Genomic DNA, 17,311 nt, shown 5'->3' with positions numbered 1-17,311 from the left:
ATTAGTATGTTCCTGTCTACGTATTGTGCAATTAAATTGTCTGAATACTGTGTTCCAATGCACTAATATTTAATGTCACCTAGCATTGCCCAGCTATATGGCTGTTTTGTGTGGAGGTGGAGCAGATAATCAGTTTGCTGGTAAATCACTGCTCTAATCCTTCTTCCTCCAAATTACTTTGGTTTTATTATTCACTTGCCTGCAAGGAATTTGCTGTATATTTAATTTCAACTTAAATTCAGATTTTTTAAATATAAAAGAAGTCTCTCTTTTGTCACAGACACAACGCATATTACAAAGTGCCCTGAGAAAATAAGAATTCTTTATTTCAAAGCTTTCATATTACTCATTCTTTGTATAACAGACAATTTAGTAGCAAAATGCCTAGATGTACTACTCAAGTTTTCACTGCAAGTTTTCATACTCAAAATGCAAAATTATGTGAACTACTTCTTGAAAAAGCAGCATCTGTATTCTCCTTAATTATACCTCTATATTTAACTTCCTTAAGAACTTACTGACAGAAATAAATACTGCCTTATGACTGCCATATAATTTGGTTAATAAAACTTTGTACTGTTAAGTAGGATTCCCTTCCTGAGAGTAGTTCATGAACAGCCACCACTTTTATACAGCTACTTTATGAAAGCAGTCAAGATGCTGCTAAGTTCATACCCATTATTCCTGGCCATGCTAAATCCTCATTGTCATCCCTTTCCTTTCCAGGGGCTAAGTGGTTAAATCTGTCTAGATGTTCCAGCAAGCCAGCCAACAGAGGGATAGCACCAGCTTCCTGCATTAATCCAGCATTTTTACTGAGGAGCAGCACTATAGAAACCACCAGTTCTGGAAGAAGAATGCCTAAAACAAAAAACAAACACAGAAGATACAATTAGTTCAAGTTCTACATTCATTGCATTGCAGAAGTAAATCACCATTAATATATTCTGCCTTTGACTAGTGTTGAGTACAAAGCTCTTGCCTTCCTCATTGAATTTTCCCTCCTTCTCTCCCATTAACCAATACAATTAAACTGACTCCTTCTTATTCATTTAGAACTTTCAAGAAGGTCTTAAAATTCTGTGGAAGGACTAGAAAAGAGGAAGTAAAAACCTACCTGTTAAATCTCCATCCACAACACAAGATACTTCTGCAAAATGCCTATGACTAGTACAAGCAATGCTGGTTGCCACAGGAAGTATATCACTAATGTGTGTGCACAGAAGAGCAGTGTATTTCTTCAGTAAAGAACCAACACCTAAGAGGTCAGGACCTGTGTAAAAACAAAGAGCACAGAAAGCCATCACATAGTCACATTTAAGAAACAGACTTCAAAAGCTGACAAACTCTTCTGAAATTTTGCCACTGGATATTAGCACTAATTTAGGAAATTACATATTTTTAAAAATTTATAAAAAGTTTATTATCTAGATCAAAAATAATTCACTTACAGAAAACAATGTAAATAAACTACTTTCAAACACTGTTCAGACAGCAACTAGGCTGATAAATGAGACAAGAAGATAAACTAAAATAAGAAACTACTATCCTGTAAAAGCTATTACAGAAATACTTGGGGAGGAGCCAGATGTTATTTGCTTTTAATTTTAAAACTACAACTTACTGTATGTGTTAGGGACCTGACCAACACAATCTGCTGGGTAAAGTTTGCTAACAAGCAGCCGCTGAAAACGGAGCAACAGGTCCAGAGAAGCAGATCTCTCCTTGCTATAAAGCTCCTGGTCCATGCAGGAAGAAATCCGACGAGCAACATCTTTTAGTTTGGCTATGGTCTGGGAAGCGATGTTCCTAAGTGGTACAAAAGTATCACTTAAGGGGAGCTCAGAGTGAAGACAGTCCATGGGTTAAGTTTTTGCTACAATTTTGCATAAATATCTAAGAAGCCTCTGCAAATTTTCTGCTCAGAACTTGCACTCCTCTGCACTGTAGTGCTCAAGAAGTCAATGGTTTTGTAGATACATTCTGGTTAACAGGATTTTTAAAATACCTCCAGCTTGTGCTTTTTGTCATCACTCACTACAAAACACAATTTGACAATCTTCACTGAGAGCCTGCAGTGAAAGCCATGACACTATGTAGCTCAAAAGAGTCTCAGTATTGATTAATTTACATGGTTGCCATCACAATGAAGTGAAAAAGCAAACTCATAATTATTTCCTGCTATACATCCTCTATGTTAAGAATTCCTTTAGCTCCTCTGGCTGATATAAAGCAGCTTTGTTTTCAGCACCTTAATTGGTCATGCACTCAAAACTCTCTGTCAAGAAGTTAAAATGGAGGTTTCTTCCCCACTGACTGTCTCCTTGAGGCAGTTCTAAACAAATAGCACAAAATAATCAGTTCTAAACAGATTTGTGGTGATTCTCACACTTTGTAAGGACAATCTTTTAAACATTTGTCCTGTATCTGGTACAAAAACTTTCAGTACATCTTTCAGACACTTCTTTCAGAGAAGAAGTATCAAAGTCCATAAAACCAAGGCAATCTTTCTAAAATTGAGTAATTTAGTGTAGAACATTGTTCCTTGGCAAACAGAACAGAACTACAGACAAGCTACAAGAATGTTTAATATTTTGAATTCTGAAGAGCTAAAAATGCTAGCAAGAGACTTTATTTACTAAGCAAAATTAACCGTTTAGCTGACTAGTTTACAGAACATCTAAATACATATTCTGGACAAAAGTAAAAGACAAATTCAAAACAATTACCTTAGTAATTGCTGAATTAACTGAACTAATGGTAAACTTTGTTTTCCTGCAGATTCATAGATTCCAGTGTTAATAAGGTCTTTGTCCAATGGAGTTCTGCTCCTATGAAGTGTTGATGCATTTGCTTCTTGTTCATCAATTTCTTTTTCTTTCTGTGCCTCTTTTTTTGCTTCAATATCCTAAAAAAGAAAATCAAGTTAAAGAAAACACATGAACTTCCACTATGATTATGAAACATTTTGCTAACAAGCACTCATGGTAATAAGATCAAGTTACTTTAACCTACAGAAAAAATGAAACAGATATATGATACAATACCAGATAGAACACGTATTGTATATTCTGCAACAACTACATGGGCACACTTTTAAGAAAACAATTATAATTGGTTTTGATATAAATGTACAATTACAACAATTATAAAAAGAAAGGCAAAGTGAGGGATGAAGGTGGTGAAGATAAAAAAGTGTAGAGGAACTCCACAAAACCAGGGTGGACACATGCCAGCAGCTGCTGCACAGTTCACAACTGAAGGCACATTTACTCTTGTATTTATATAAGTAACAAATCCAGTCTCCAGTCCCCTGCAGAAGAACCTGAACTGCAAAGCTGATGAACCATACCTGGATTTCTGCAGTAATAGCAGCATTCAGTGCAGACTCTAAACCTCCATCAGCCATCAAGCTGCCCACCAAGAGGTCAATCATAAATCTACGTCCTGGGCTGACATTCATTTCATTCCCTGAAACTAAGAACGGAAGAAGCCATGAATGGAGTCAAAACACAAGGGCCAAACAAGGAGGCTTCAGTGTGAGGACCGACCTGCGCTGGGCAGGAGCGCTGAGAGCGCCCTGGCGCGCTCCTCGGCCGTGGGCAGCAGCACGGACCAGCCGCTCTGCAGCACCGCCTGCGCCGCCGACTGCACCGTGTTCAGAACCCCAGCGTTGCTGGCCAGTGTCACCACTGTCTGCTTCAGGCTGTTGAGCAGGATGCTGCCCAAACCTAAGCCAAGGCATTCTGGATCCACCTGATGACTAATGGCAGCATGAAGCTGAAAAAAAAAAAAAAAAAAAGGTAAATTTTAATTAATAAGTGATATAAACTTGTTGGGGTTGCCAGGAAGTCATTCCTGGAGCAAGAAACTTCAGTGACCAAGATACGAACTTACACCTGCAAATCTGTAAAATTAAAGGGAAATGCTGGCTTGCCTACATCCTGAATTTACACCAATACTCAAAGATGACGAATGGTAGCTATAAGCCCCAAAGATCTGAAGTAAACCTAAAGAATAACTTAAACTGTTTCTGCATCACTACATTATGCTAGAAAAAACAGCACATTTTTAGTGACTGTCAGACTCCAATTAAAGAGGTACTTCACTTTTAAATATGCTATTTAAAAAATCATAAAAATGCTCAGAATCTCTGACTATACCAGGCTTAATCCATTTAGATATTGTTGTTATAGTTCATTCTTAATGAAACTCAGAAGCTGTCAAGAAGAACAAAAAACAACCACTAGATGCCAAATTTCAAAGACCATAAAATGATAGTGTAGTTATTTCACTTTTTAAAATCAATAGAAGTGCTCTAAGGCACATTAAAGGTCATGGTTTTCATCCACGCAACTTAGTGAAAACATTCGGCTCAATGACTGCTCGAAGTGTAAGAAATCGAAGGTACCTGAAGCCTTAGAAGATTTAATGTTGCCACAGCCATACACTCCTTTTCCTGAGGAGGGGGCCAGTCAGAGGATCCATCCATTCCCTCAGTCACTTGTCTCAGTAACAGATCCAGCTGCTCAAATGTCATGGGGCAAACATCCACCACAAAAGGTACCCGCAAGCCTATTGACCACTCTGAACATGATGACCAAGCAAAACTCTATAAATGGAAACAACACACAAAGTTCCACAGTTTTTTATTTTCTAAATATGACACTGACTACAGACAGGAGTGTAAAGCTAAATCTGCCTTCAAACAGTAATAGATGATTTGGAAATAATACCAACACAACTATCAAAGAGAATGCTTGACTTGCATCCTTGTAAACATAGATAAATCCATACAGATCCAGAACTCTCTTATCACATTTTCCAATGTGTTGTCAAACCCAATCCAGATACCTCACTACTTCTGCCACAGGAAACCTTCTGCTGACAACTCTTCAACTGCTGTATTGCACAACACAAAACAGGTAAATTGCTGCTTCTCAGAACACCCAACAGAGGGAAAGCTGATCACCCCTTTTTGGCCGAACAACTGTGCAAGATTTGTTTTTTTCAAAGCCTTCATTTACTCAGAATAAGGAAGAATACAAAAAGTCACGCAAGCACAGAAAGAAGGACCAGGATTATAATACAGGACAGTAACCTCAGTGGGAAGTAAAACCAAAGAATTCAAAATTAAAACCTACCTGAGCAGGTCCACAAGCAATTCCAACTATGTGCTTTGTGTCTAATCCTGGTAGAGCTGCGGGCTCTGGTTTAGTGATACGCAAAGTATCAAAATGCTGGCACTGATCATTGCTTCCCCAGCTGTGCACTTCACTGTCTTCAGTCAGTGCTAAACAATGGGTAGATCCAGCTGCCACATCTATCACTTTCTTTCCTGATAAGAAAGTGAGATATGGAAAATATAACTTAGGTACAACAATCATTGACAGAAAAACAGCTGACGTAAGGAAAACTATGCTAATTACAACCATGCTTAATTAGGAACGTGTGATGGATGCCATGAGCCTCATTTCTGCCTCAGTAGTGGATTGGAAGAGTACAGCAAAGCATAAACCAAGAGACAGATAAGTACAGAAGTTTACAAGTTTAAAAAAATTATTCTGCTTTGTGTCCCTTCAACTTAGAAACTTTTTTGGGAAAGAGTTATTTAAAGATCTCCCCATCTATGATGAGAGACTGTAAAATTATTCTCATTTAGATCATTCAACATATATGAGTAACAATTTAAAGGAAAGACAGAGCAATAAAAGAGGTTTCTTCCTCATCTTCCCCGACAGAACCTCAGGTCTTCTCTCAAATGAAGGAAGTAATTTTCTCTCCATTACAAACTGGTCAGAAGTCAAACATATATTTAGTGCCATTTTTCGTTGTCTGTTATTCTCATTTATTCTACTCACCTGCCTTAATCTAAGCATATATTATATATATTTATTTGCATGGCAATGCAAACATACTTGCTTTAAAGAAGCATTTTTGTGAATCTAATAAAAGAAAAGCAGTAAGAACACAGAGAACACAAGACATGCAGCATTTAAAGTGGCCATAATATAGTGCCTTTAAGCCTGCTAAAATCTTGTAGGTGTAAAGAAGTAAAAATATGACAGAGTACACAGTACCATCACTCAAAGCAGAGTTCATTTGTGTCAGGTAAAAAGCTCCAACAACACAAAGAGCTCTGGAGCATTTCCAACTCTGATAATTACCTTTCAAGCCTTCCAGCAGTTTGGGATATCGAACGTGCTCTTCTGTCCCATGCCCAAGTCTCTGATTGTCACCTTTCCCCCAGGTGTAGACCTGGCCATCTTTGGTTAAAGCAATAGAGAACTGACTCCCACAGCGCACTTTCACAATGTCCAGATCTTGAAGCTTTTCTATCAACTTGGGAGTTTTGCAACCATCACTGCCTCCTCTTCCCAGTTTTCCATAGTCTCCATCACCCCAAGACCACACTTGGCCTTTAAATCAGAAGAAAGAAAACAAAAAATAATTGAACTGCTTTTTTTTAAGGAACGAAGCCATCCATTTAAACAAATAAATTCTTCATAATCTGAGATTCTACAACAAGCACAAATTTTAAACTGTATTTTAAGGAAAGCAGTTCCAAAATAATGTCTAATTGTTTGCGACAATAATAAAGAACAGTATTTGAAAAACAGTCATGATGACACAACTAAACATAAAAAGTGCAATATATAACATTCATGGAAAATCTATCAGTGTACAGAAAGGCCTTCTAAAAATAAATTAAGTATAGAATTTACTGTAAATCAAGCAAGTTAAAAACTGCTTTCTTTAATTATTTATAAGAACTTGCAAAATGTTTTCTACATCCAATGGCCAAATTTTCTGTTAAACCTATATTAATTTTCAGTTTACATCATTCAAGTGTTCCTCAAAATGAAATGAAATCATCACGTTTATCATGTTCTTTTGAAATACACTACAAAATCTAAGTCTTGATGTAGAAACTTAGAAACAGTCAAGTCATTGTGCATCTGTAGTAAATAAAATTATGGTTCAAGGATGGTGACCCATGCATGCCCAAACAGAAAGTCTTGTTTTATGTTCTGATGCATTTTTGTTCCCTACCCGCATCAACAGAGTCCCTAAGGTACTCTGATAAGCAATAGAAGCATGCAAAGCAGAGACCAGGAAAGAGGAAAAAAATTGATAAAATCTGGGTTTCCATTTCCTGTATGAGCAAACATTTCAGTTTTTAAATAATGCACATCATATAACCAGCTGTATTTCAAAGGAACAACTAGCCTCCAAGAACTATCTGCTTTCTAAGAGATGACTTTGGGGTTTGACCTTACAATGACATGGAAGTTTTTAATCTGTCTCACCCTAGGCACCTTGGTCAGGGATGTTGGAAAGATAAATTTCCATGCAGCTTCTCTTTTGCACTTCCAACGGGTTAAGAGAGACAGCTCTCCTACTCTGAATTCTGACTTTTGTAACAACATGAGATATTTGCACTTATATAGCAACAAATAAAATTCAGACACTTGCACATATATGGGGTTTTTTGTGGGTCCATTATACATTTATATTAAATATACATACACCATAACTCAATATATTTACATATTCATAAGGAAGATACTGCATATCTATGAATGGAAATACTGCTGCAACATTATCTACAAAATGTATAAATGTACATATTTTTTCCCCAGAAGGAATTTCAGCTTCAAATTCTTACAGAATTCAAGCTGCTAGAAATAAGAATATCTTCAGTACAAATATCTTCACAGTAAAAGGAAGGACAGGTAACCTTACTTAAAATTTTAACTTTTGTTTTGCTACTAACCATTTTCAGTAACTGCAAGAGTCTGAGCATCTCCACTCCCACACGACACATCAATAACTTTGAGTCCTTTCAGCCCCGTGACCAGCATTGGGATGGTCTGATCTTCACTGGAACCTTCAAAACAAAGTGGTTCTGTGAGAAGCAAAACCCAGAAGGCCTTACAAGCTCTTTTGTTTGGATTTTTTGCTTCTTTGCTTTTGGATGTTTTATTGTGAGGGTGCAGGGTAGCATTGTTTAGTTTTGTTTTCAGATTTGAGTGTAATGACTAAGCTCCTGCATGGTTTTTGAGAGACACCCAACAAGGATTTAACCCACTAAATAGTCTTAGCTTCATGAGGAAAGGAACAGAGAATATTGTGCAGATTTTTCTTCTCCATCCAATTGCTTATTTCCAGATAACTCAGGGAATTTAATGGGTTTGAGACAATCCCTCCCATAATTATTTCAATTCACATGAAACCAGATAATGTTCACAAATCAGCTTTAGGTGGGATGCAAGATCATTTGCAACAGGCACTAAATTCTTCAACAACTTATCTGAAGCTATCAACTAACTCACCATGCCCAAGCCTGCCGTAGTTTCCTCGTCCCCACGTATAGAGCTCTCCCTCAGCAGTAATGGCTGCACTGTAGGTGCTCCCACATGCAATATGAACAACATGTTTGCCAGCTTGCTTCCCAGATAAAGCAGATATCATCTTAGGCTCCTCCAGAGGGCTATTTAAAGAGAAGGTGACATATTTCACAAAAAGTGATTTGATGAATAGGTGATAAAAGGTGCTAGACATACTTGCTAGAATTGCTGCAATTTTACCTGCAAGCCTTATTATTAGACTGAAGTAACAAAATACAAATAGAACTAAAAGCCAAAATTAAGTTCAAATTGTTCAACAATACTACACTAACCACTGAAGGAATGTCTAACAACTGCAACTTCTGTTTTCAACTGGGTTCATGCAATGTTCTTAAAAAATATTTGTCTATTGTTAAAAATACTACCTTTAAGTACTGTATCTGACCAATTAACTTCATGACACTGATAACCTTTCTGTAGTCTCTCTTGTCTCAGAGGGAATTCTGCACTGGGGGAAGACACAAAATCTCTAAAATTAAACAAAACTAAACAATCTATTGACACACACCCCCTATACAATACCATTGTAGAAGACTGCTTCTACACAAAAGCAGGACAGTAATGTCCCAGAAAAATGGAGTAACGTACAACATGACTGCATAAAAAATAATGACCCTGCTCCAACATGTGAGTCAACGTTTCAGAGAAAATGTGCTCTGGATTCATAAAACCATTGATAAAAGGCCTGATAACAGTGCTCACTACTACACCTTCCACCTATGAGAACTTCAGAAAGTAACATCAATAGACAACTAGGAATATTCCAGACAGAGAAAACAAGCAGGGAGAATGCAACTTTTGTTCAATAACAGAGTCAAATGTCAAATGCTGAGCATTGCTTATATACACAACAAAAGAATTTTTACTAAGAATCCAGAATACTTGCAAATAAATGTTATGATTATTTTTAATACATACACTGTATCCCCATGACCTAGTCTTCCACCATCTCCACAACCCCAAGAGAAAACTTCACCATTTGCTGACAAAGCCAGATAGTGATGCCCATCTGAATGTGCTGCTATCTTCACAATATTTCTGGAAGCTAGACTCTGCACCAGCTGTGGTCCCTGAAAATCAAGCAAAAGCAATATGCTTACAAAATCTGCTGACATTTTCCATCACATAACTAGGTACAGTTTTCCTATTTCCAGTTTTATCAAAACTTGGCTCTCAAATTAATGAGTGAAGGCATGAAGAAAAAAATGGTCAAGCATGACAAAAGCAATGCTTTGAAGATTTGTTGCCAATCTTACAGGTCTTCAGTACATATGAAAATGGTGTTTATCTCAACATTACAGGCTATCTTAGTGACAAAGGCTTCTATTTGCAGTGTATTTTTCTCTGAGAAACTACACAGCTTGGACACAGTTATATCTCTAAAGTAAAATCCATTTCATATCTTCCAATTTCTGAAGTTACCAAGGCCAGCATAGCAATAAAAGCAACTATCATAGTATCCTTAACCTCTAGCATAATCAAAGCTACAGAATCAATATGCTTTTCATCTAATCAACCCAGGAGACAAACCCCACTATTTCTGAAAGTTCAAATACAACACTACAGAAAGCTCACAAAAAATCAGCATGCCTCCATCTACTCTCCTAAGAAATTGTAAATATTTAGCAGAGGAAACTTATGAAGTAATACAGAACAAATTTTTAAAAACACGTAAAAAACTCTCACCAGAGTGTCGCTGTTATATGCTTGTGTATAAACTCTTCCATTTCTAGATAATATCAGAAAACGTTTCTCTGCACAAGCAACCTGCACAACACCAAGGTTGGCCAGTCCTTCACACTGAATTGGACCACTCACATTAGCATAGTACTTCCAACCTATTAATCCCCAAGCAATGACCTCTTGCAGTGATCCCTAGGAAATAAGAAATTCTGTCAGTACTAAATTTTGAAACCAACAGCTTAGTAAAATCCACAGAGCAAATTATTTTTTAAAACTTATTATACCAATTGTGTCCAAATCTGAGACTGTCATTCTTTCCAATAGTCAATAAAACCTACCTAATTAGAAGATACCAAAAATAAAGACTTGCATTCATCATATTCAGTTCAGACTGGTACTAAATGAGCAATAAGTGGCTATGGTAAGAGATTCAGAGATTTTCAGGTTGGAAAGTTTGGCGTTTATCTTTTTCTTTCTTTTATTTTTCTAGTAAGTCAGACCCCCAACATTTATAAAGTCTGGTCTTGAGAATTTAATCTAAGAAACACAACAACAGCTCAAAATATGACAGAATTAGCCACAGTGTGGTAAGAAAGAATGGTTCATAAACCATAAAACTGCACTCCAAGGCTCACGCAAAAAGGGCTGATAAAAGTTAAAGGCAATAAAAGTTACCCAAGTAAGACAAATTTCAGAACTCAAGGTTATGTGGTGAAAATCAGAAAGGATCTTAGGAGCTGTTTTCCTTGCATTCTGAAATTCAGTGCTGCTTTTAGGGAAAACATCTTACTGTATTTGATATTGCAAAAATTACCTTATGAGATGTAGGAGAGCTACACTGTGGAGGCATACAAGGGGTGGCAAGGCGGTCCAAATGGGCCATGATCACCACAGCTGTTTGTCTCAGATCAATGGCCAGCTCATTGTCCTGTGGCAAAATCAGATACCGCAGAAAACTTTCATTGGGACTTAGAGGGTAAGTCAGGAGCTGGAAAAGAGAAACATTCAGAATGTCAGAAAAACATTCAAGGTATATCTGAGACCACACGATAAAGTTGACACAAGATGACTATCTGCAGAAGTGTAAGAGAAAAAGAATTAACTCTGCACATCCTTTCTTCACATTAGAGAAAAATGTGAAACATGAATGCTGACAAAATAGTCAGATCGTGTATATAATAGAAAGCTACAAGCATAATAAAATTGATTGTTTTATCAACCTCAGTTAATAGCTATGACAAAGAGTCATAGTTCAATTAATTTTAAACACAAAATAAAAGCAATCCAAATATGAGAAAAGTTAGCCACATCTAAGTTCATTATCACATCATCATTAACTACAAAACACAATGCTTACCTCTAATCATGCTGTAACATTCTTCCCCCTACCTCAAGAAACTCAAGTGTTCACATGAAAACCAAACAACCATGGTGTATATGCACCTTACATGGAAAACACTACCACCAACTTTGTTTGGATAACTTTGATTATTTTAGGTAGGCAAATGAACTTTCATTCCATCATAATGACCCTTTTAAATAAACCAAGAATACGTACCTGAATCTCTTCCTCAGTATTGGGCATGTCTTTATTACATATTATACTCTGAAACCTTTGTAGCAAAGGTAGAAGGGGTGCACTTGTTCCCTGTGCAGATCGCTCATTATCCGTTTCCCTCGTTCCGTTATCCCACAGTTGAAGCAGCAACATAACTGCAGACAACATTTGGCTGAAAGAGGCAATCAACATTTTCTATTAATAAGCATTCCTAAAACCATTGGGTTAGGTTATCCATACAATTCAATCTCTACATTTTGAAATTTAGCAAAATTGGATGTCAGGGCTTTCTGTTTTAAACAGATCATTAACATAAAAAATCGATTTTGCAGTCTAGATAACATTAGGTCTCAATCACCATTGCTTTAGTAAAAAAGTGCATATGAACTACAATTATTACATTAAACCTAAATTCATGAAAACTGAAGCCTGTCAGCCCTTTCCAACAGTGATGGCTAAAAATCAGAGTGCTCATGCTTCTCACCTTAGTGTACCCCTCTGCACTGCCAGTTCAAGCAATATGGCAAGTGCCAAGTGCTGGTCTTGCAAAGGAATGTTTCCTGGCCCCTTGGTACTGGGAGCTCCATGCACATCTCTATTTAAAAGTCAAACAATATACATTAACCAATAGGAAATAATACACAATTGCTTACCAAAAGCATCTACAGCACCCAAGAACCACTACAGAACTTACAGGAAAATATCAAAAGGGTGATGAAAACAGCTGGGAAGAAAAGCCCACACATTCCAAACTAGATCAAATTTTAAAGGGACAGCTAGGCTTTAAAAACACCCCAAGCTTCACTATCTATCTACAGTTCTATTAAACGTGCTAAGAATATGAAAAACATTTTTCACAGGTGAAATTCAAATGTGTTTTATGATATTCACCTTAAGGACTTAGTTCCAGTATTGAAAAGACATAGTAACTTCTAGTAACTACTGTAAAAAGGTAATAACTTGAAGCCTACTTAAATAACAGGGAAAAGCAGAGGACTGTTCCAAGTCCAACATGAGTGCATTTTCCCTCAAGCACAAAAATCTGTATTATTTTACTATACTTGAAAGGCACAGTTAAGAGTGCACATACATGGCATTACCAAAGCATTCTTCTGCAGATGTATTTACATTAGTAAAACACAATTGTTTTGCTAAATTTTATGCAGTCATTCAGAATATACAAATTCAGATTTTTCTTAAGCAGCTAAAATCATTAAATCATGTTTACAGAGCAGCATTTCAATAGTTCATTAATTTTTTGCTTGCTGGTATAACTACATTGTAAAAGGAAGGAAATCTCTCAAATTTTCTATAAATCACTATGTTTATACCCCCAGCTTCTGAGAGATGCAAGCTTGCCACTTAACAGCTCAAAAAAAGGAACTTACCCAGTCACAACAGACCTTAGGAATTTAGTAGCTCTTTCTACCACTTCCAGCCACACAGAAGACACAGTCCCTTCATCAAAAAGGGATGCCTCTGGTAGAGCTCGCAGTGCATCAAGTGATTCCTGTAACAATTCACTGCACAAGTCTGCATCTTCACCTAAGGAACACAGCAAGAGCAGTTACATTCCCACCTTCACAGAAGTTAGAGAAATGGCTGTACACCATATTTTATGGAGCTTTTTTCAATACAACTTACTTCCTACACACAAAGTTCTCAATTTTCACATGAACATTTGACTGCAAGATTCTGAAGAAATTTTCACCAAAGAAAAAAGAATTCAGGAAGGTAGAAACCCAAACCAGCTGATTTCACTATGCAGCCACTGAGAAAAGAGGAGAACTAGGGCTGGCTGAAGTAAGCCATCACCTGCCATCTGACCAAATGGTGCAGACTGAGGCAGGCAGGTTTAGTGGCACAGGTGACAATTCTGCCAACCTCTGCAATTTGACAATAGCTGACAAGTACACCAACTAAACACAAGCTTCACATTCAAAGCTTTTTCTAAGCTGCTGCTATCATGTAATAATACAGTGGCTTGACCTTGTCTGAAGAATAAATCTAACTTTTCTGAAATCTAGCACTAAAAACCCATGTTTTTCATGAAATCCCAACTTACTTTCCTCAGCATAAAACAGCCCAGAAAAACCCAACATTTATACTGGCTTGTGTGGCTTTGATCAACAACAACATTGCTGGGCATAACACCACATTAGTGCAATTATGCAAATCCATCATTCACAAATTCATAGTTCTATGCCAATATTTAACACAGATATAGACACTTTAATGAGTCACATGGCTTCAAATGAAATATATATGCAAAATGCTCAAGAGCAGACCTACCTGATCTCCAGGCTCTACGAAGAAAAGCAAATGCAAATGAAAGTGCTGCTCGGGATCCAACACGTGCAAGTCCTTCCACACCTTTGCCCACAGGTCTTGAGCTAAATAAAATTATGTATGAATAGTTTCAATAAACTTGTATTACAATAATATATATTTATGCTATGATTATTTTTATAACATATATTCAATGATTTTATAATTTAGCCATATACATGCATATACAATGATACAATTTTTATTTGTAGAGAATCATAGCTGTGCCTTGAGAAACAAGGTGAACAACATCAAAATGTCAGCAACCAAAATTCAACTTCAACCACTTCAAAGAAACAATTCAATGTCCAAATCAAAAAGCGTCACAGAAGAAAATATAAACCAGACCAGCATAATGGACTGCCACCAAAAAAATGCCCATACTTACTCAAAGTGAAATGATGATGCTTTACTCAAAATACACAAACATAAGGCACTTCATGTACTAATTATCTACTTGGGAAGTGTATATTGTTAGTTAGTTTGGACTGCATAATCTAAGCTTACAGACTTCTTAAAATTAATCTTTAATTATTGATAATTAGTTCCACCCATTTTGCCACTGCTTATCTTTCTATTCAAGTCTCAATGCCAAAAATCTCTTTGCAGTTTCTGTACTTGTGTGTGTAAGGAAGAGAGATCACTTCAACTTTTGGTAATATTCACTGGACTCACATTCACTTTGTTAACTTCTCACACAGACAATCAAACTAATTTAAGCAAGCTCCCCTTTGTAGCCAGCAACAAGAGATTCCCCACCACTTCCAACACTGAACCACCAAGTCTAGTTTGTTTTGTTTTGAGATAACAACAAAAGTGAACAGCCTAGGACTTTTTCAAAACCTATACTTGCATTTTTAGCAATCTAATAACTTAAACATATCAGTACTCTTTTTAATCAGAGATGAAAAAAAATTCAAGGGAACAGTCTATTCAAAGATATCCTTGTCAGAACTCCAATTCCATAATAACTAGTTGTGATATCTACTTACATTCCCCTTTCATATCTGAATCTAGAGATTCAATCTAACAAAAATTTCTCTAGACAAATTGCTTGTTCTGTCAGACAGCTACTGAACACTTTATTTAATGCCTTATCTGATAGATTTTTCTATTTTTAGGTCTAGACAGCTATCCAGACATGAAAAGTAATCAGATGGTTCCTCACTCAGTTACTTCTCTTGAAACAGTTGCATATAAAATGTATAATTACATCATTTCTCACTCAAACTAAGGAAAACTGCGTTCAGCCTTTTTTGTATTTGTATTAAATAGTTGCATATAAAATGCACAATTACATCCTTTCTCACCCAAGCTAAGGTTTTATGTTCTGCTTTTAGGTATTTGTATTTTTTAATTTATGTGAGCTGAGCAACTATTTAACTGAGCAACTATTGACAAAAAATATATTGTTATTCAAACAATGTAATTTCCATTAGCACCATTTCTGAAACAGGCTTCTCCATACTTTCTAGCTGAGCAGAACAAAAGAAATACTTCAATAAATGTATTCTTATAGCTCAAAGTTTAATATCTACAGCAATGTATTACAATAAAAACCTACTAGCACAAAGAGACAGACTGTAAGAAAGCACCAGGCAAGAAGGAGGACTGATGGCAGGGAACACCACATAGTATGGTAAAGCCATCTTAAGAAATAAGAAGTTTCTTGACCATTAATGTTTCACAAGAAGGAATAAATCACATTAAGCCCCCACAGACAGGTTGATAACCTTTCTATGGCTTTTCTAATGGATCAACTTGTTCATGCACGTGTTATTACCTTTTCTTATCCACAGCAGGCAGAGGAACACTACTGCTTTTCCACTTCACTTTGATGTTCTCCTGAAGAACTGCTCTGTTCAGAGCAATGAAATATCGTTCCAGGATGACCAGCCTCTGCTTTAGCCTCATAGCTGAGAGAGCTGTTGTTGCAGACTGTGTGGCTAGAGTCTGCTGTTCCTTTACTAGTACCTGGAGGCATTCCTTCAGTTCATTCACATCTGAGAATCAGAGAGAAATATCATCTTTGTTATATACAGTTTCAGGAAAAATAAAGACAAACTGAAAATTGTAAATTGACCAGAAGTCTGAACACAGTGGAACTCCCCATTTCTATATTTAATGCACATGGTATGACATAAATAAAACAGGTGTTTAAACACAGGTTATCATCAAAACTAAACATATCTAAACCTTCATATTTCATGTCTGAAATTAAAACATCAGGAAATGTTTTACGCCTTTCAAAAAAACAAGTTAGACAACAACTTCTTATCATCATGCAACCTCAGAGTCAGACTTCTCTTAAGTGCAGGCAAGTCCCTTTCAAGTCCCCACAAGAATATGCTTTCATTTTACATATTATCTAAAGTTTCCCAGAAGTTATAGAACTGCTCTCAGAAGCTCTAGGATCATTGCCAAGACCTGCTATGCTTCTGAAACAACATCATTAATAACATAAGATGCTTTCAATTGCAATTAGCAAATAAAATATCTCACTTAGGTACCAATGCTATAATATTAATTATTCTTTCTCTTCACCACAGCAAGTATGCAACAGCCCAAAGTCTTATTAATCTAATAACTGATGGTGGCAAGTACAGTGTCAAAAACAACTACAACAAAAAACCACTCTAAAATAAAAATTTGGAAACTGTATTTTTATATACTCTGTAGCTTTAATTCCTAAGACAAACACCAACAATGTACATTCCTAAAGGAGTTCTTTTCTGTCCCTTCATTAACAGTCTGGTCACTGAGCAACCCCACTCTGCTCTGCACTGCATTACTATACTTGTCCCTAAGCCAACCACATTTGTTGCCTGGCAGCTACACAGAAGTATCTTTGTTTTAAATGACACCTGACTAGGGGTATGAAAAAAACCCATATGTCTGCATATATGTAACAATGTGAGAAGACGGACACATTTCAAAATAATTATAAAAAAACCAAACCCAAAACCATACAAAATCAACATTGTTTTTGGAACAAGTGCCTCCTAACTATAGAAATTTAGACACTTTTATGGTAGTCTCTATGGTTAAAGGCTTTAATCTAAGGAGGTATAAAACTTCTTTTGCAACTGCAGCTGTAAAAAGTATTGCAAAATTTTGTCCCCCATCTTTGTGTACCCAGGAAAGAATTCAAGCAACTCTTCCTGCCACTGGATCACACTGCACAGACACTTAGGGTTTGCTGTCAGGCAGCATCCCAGCCTGTTTTCAACATTGCTACTCACCTTTCACCATTTCATAATGTGTTAGATTCCTTCCCTTAGGCAGTTCATATCTTTCCACCTGACTATGAGGGACTTATTTTTTTCAGCAG

The 17,311-nt window shown here is 36.6% G+C and overlaps 1 protein-coding gene across 1 annotated transcript in view; it reads right to left on the bottom strand.

Annotated features, from left to right (window-relative positions):
• The window catches only part of HERC2 (HECT and RLD domain containing E3 ubiquitin protein ligase 2), a 102,397-nt gene that overhangs the window by 59,570 nt on the left and 25,516 nt on the right, over positions 1–17,311 (bottom strand). The window contains exons 5-23 of the mRNA XM_058800473.1: positions 15,764–15,983; positions 13,945–14,045; positions 13,041–13,197; positions 12,137–12,247; positions 11,653–11,824; positions 10,909–11,082; positions 10,098–10,286; positions 9,330–9,481; positions 8,337–8,494; positions 7,778–7,891; positions 6,168–6,419; positions 5,145–5,338; positions 4,412–4,612; positions 3,552–3,780; positions 3,353–3,477; positions 2,730–2,908; positions 1,625–1,809; positions 1,118–1,273; positions 676–861 (exon numbers count right to left, since the gene is read on the bottom strand). Coding sequence (XP_058656456.1) covers positions 676–861; positions 1,118–1,273; positions 1,625–1,809; positions 2,730–2,908; positions 3,353–3,477; positions 3,552–3,780; positions 4,412–4,612; positions 5,145–5,338; positions 6,168–6,419; positions 7,778–7,891; positions 8,337–8,494; positions 9,330–9,481; positions 10,098–10,286; positions 10,909–11,082; positions 11,653–11,824; positions 12,137–12,247; positions 13,041–13,197; positions 13,945–14,045; positions 15,764–15,983 — 3,255 coding nt within the window. The remainder of the gene's footprint in view (positions 1–675; positions 862–1,117; positions 1,274–1,624; positions 1,810–2,729; positions 2,909–3,352; positions 3,478–3,551; positions 3,781–4,411; positions 4,613–5,144; positions 5,339–6,167; positions 6,420–7,777; positions 7,892–8,336; positions 8,495–9,329; positions 9,482–10,097; positions 10,287–10,908; positions 11,083–11,652; positions 11,825–12,136; positions 12,248–13,040; positions 13,198–13,944; positions 14,046–15,763; positions 15,984–17,311) is intronic.

Source organism: Ammospiza caudacuta, chromosome 2 (assembly GCF_027887145.1).
Source record: "Ammospiza caudacuta isolate bAmmCau1 chromosome 2, bAmmCau1.pri, whole genome shotgun sequence".
NCBI lineage: Eukaryota > Metazoa > Chordata > Aves > Passeriformes > Passerellidae > Ammospiza > Ammospiza caudacuta.
Note: the sequence above shows the minus strand (reverse complement) of the source record. Positions and strands in the feature narration are given on the sequence as shown.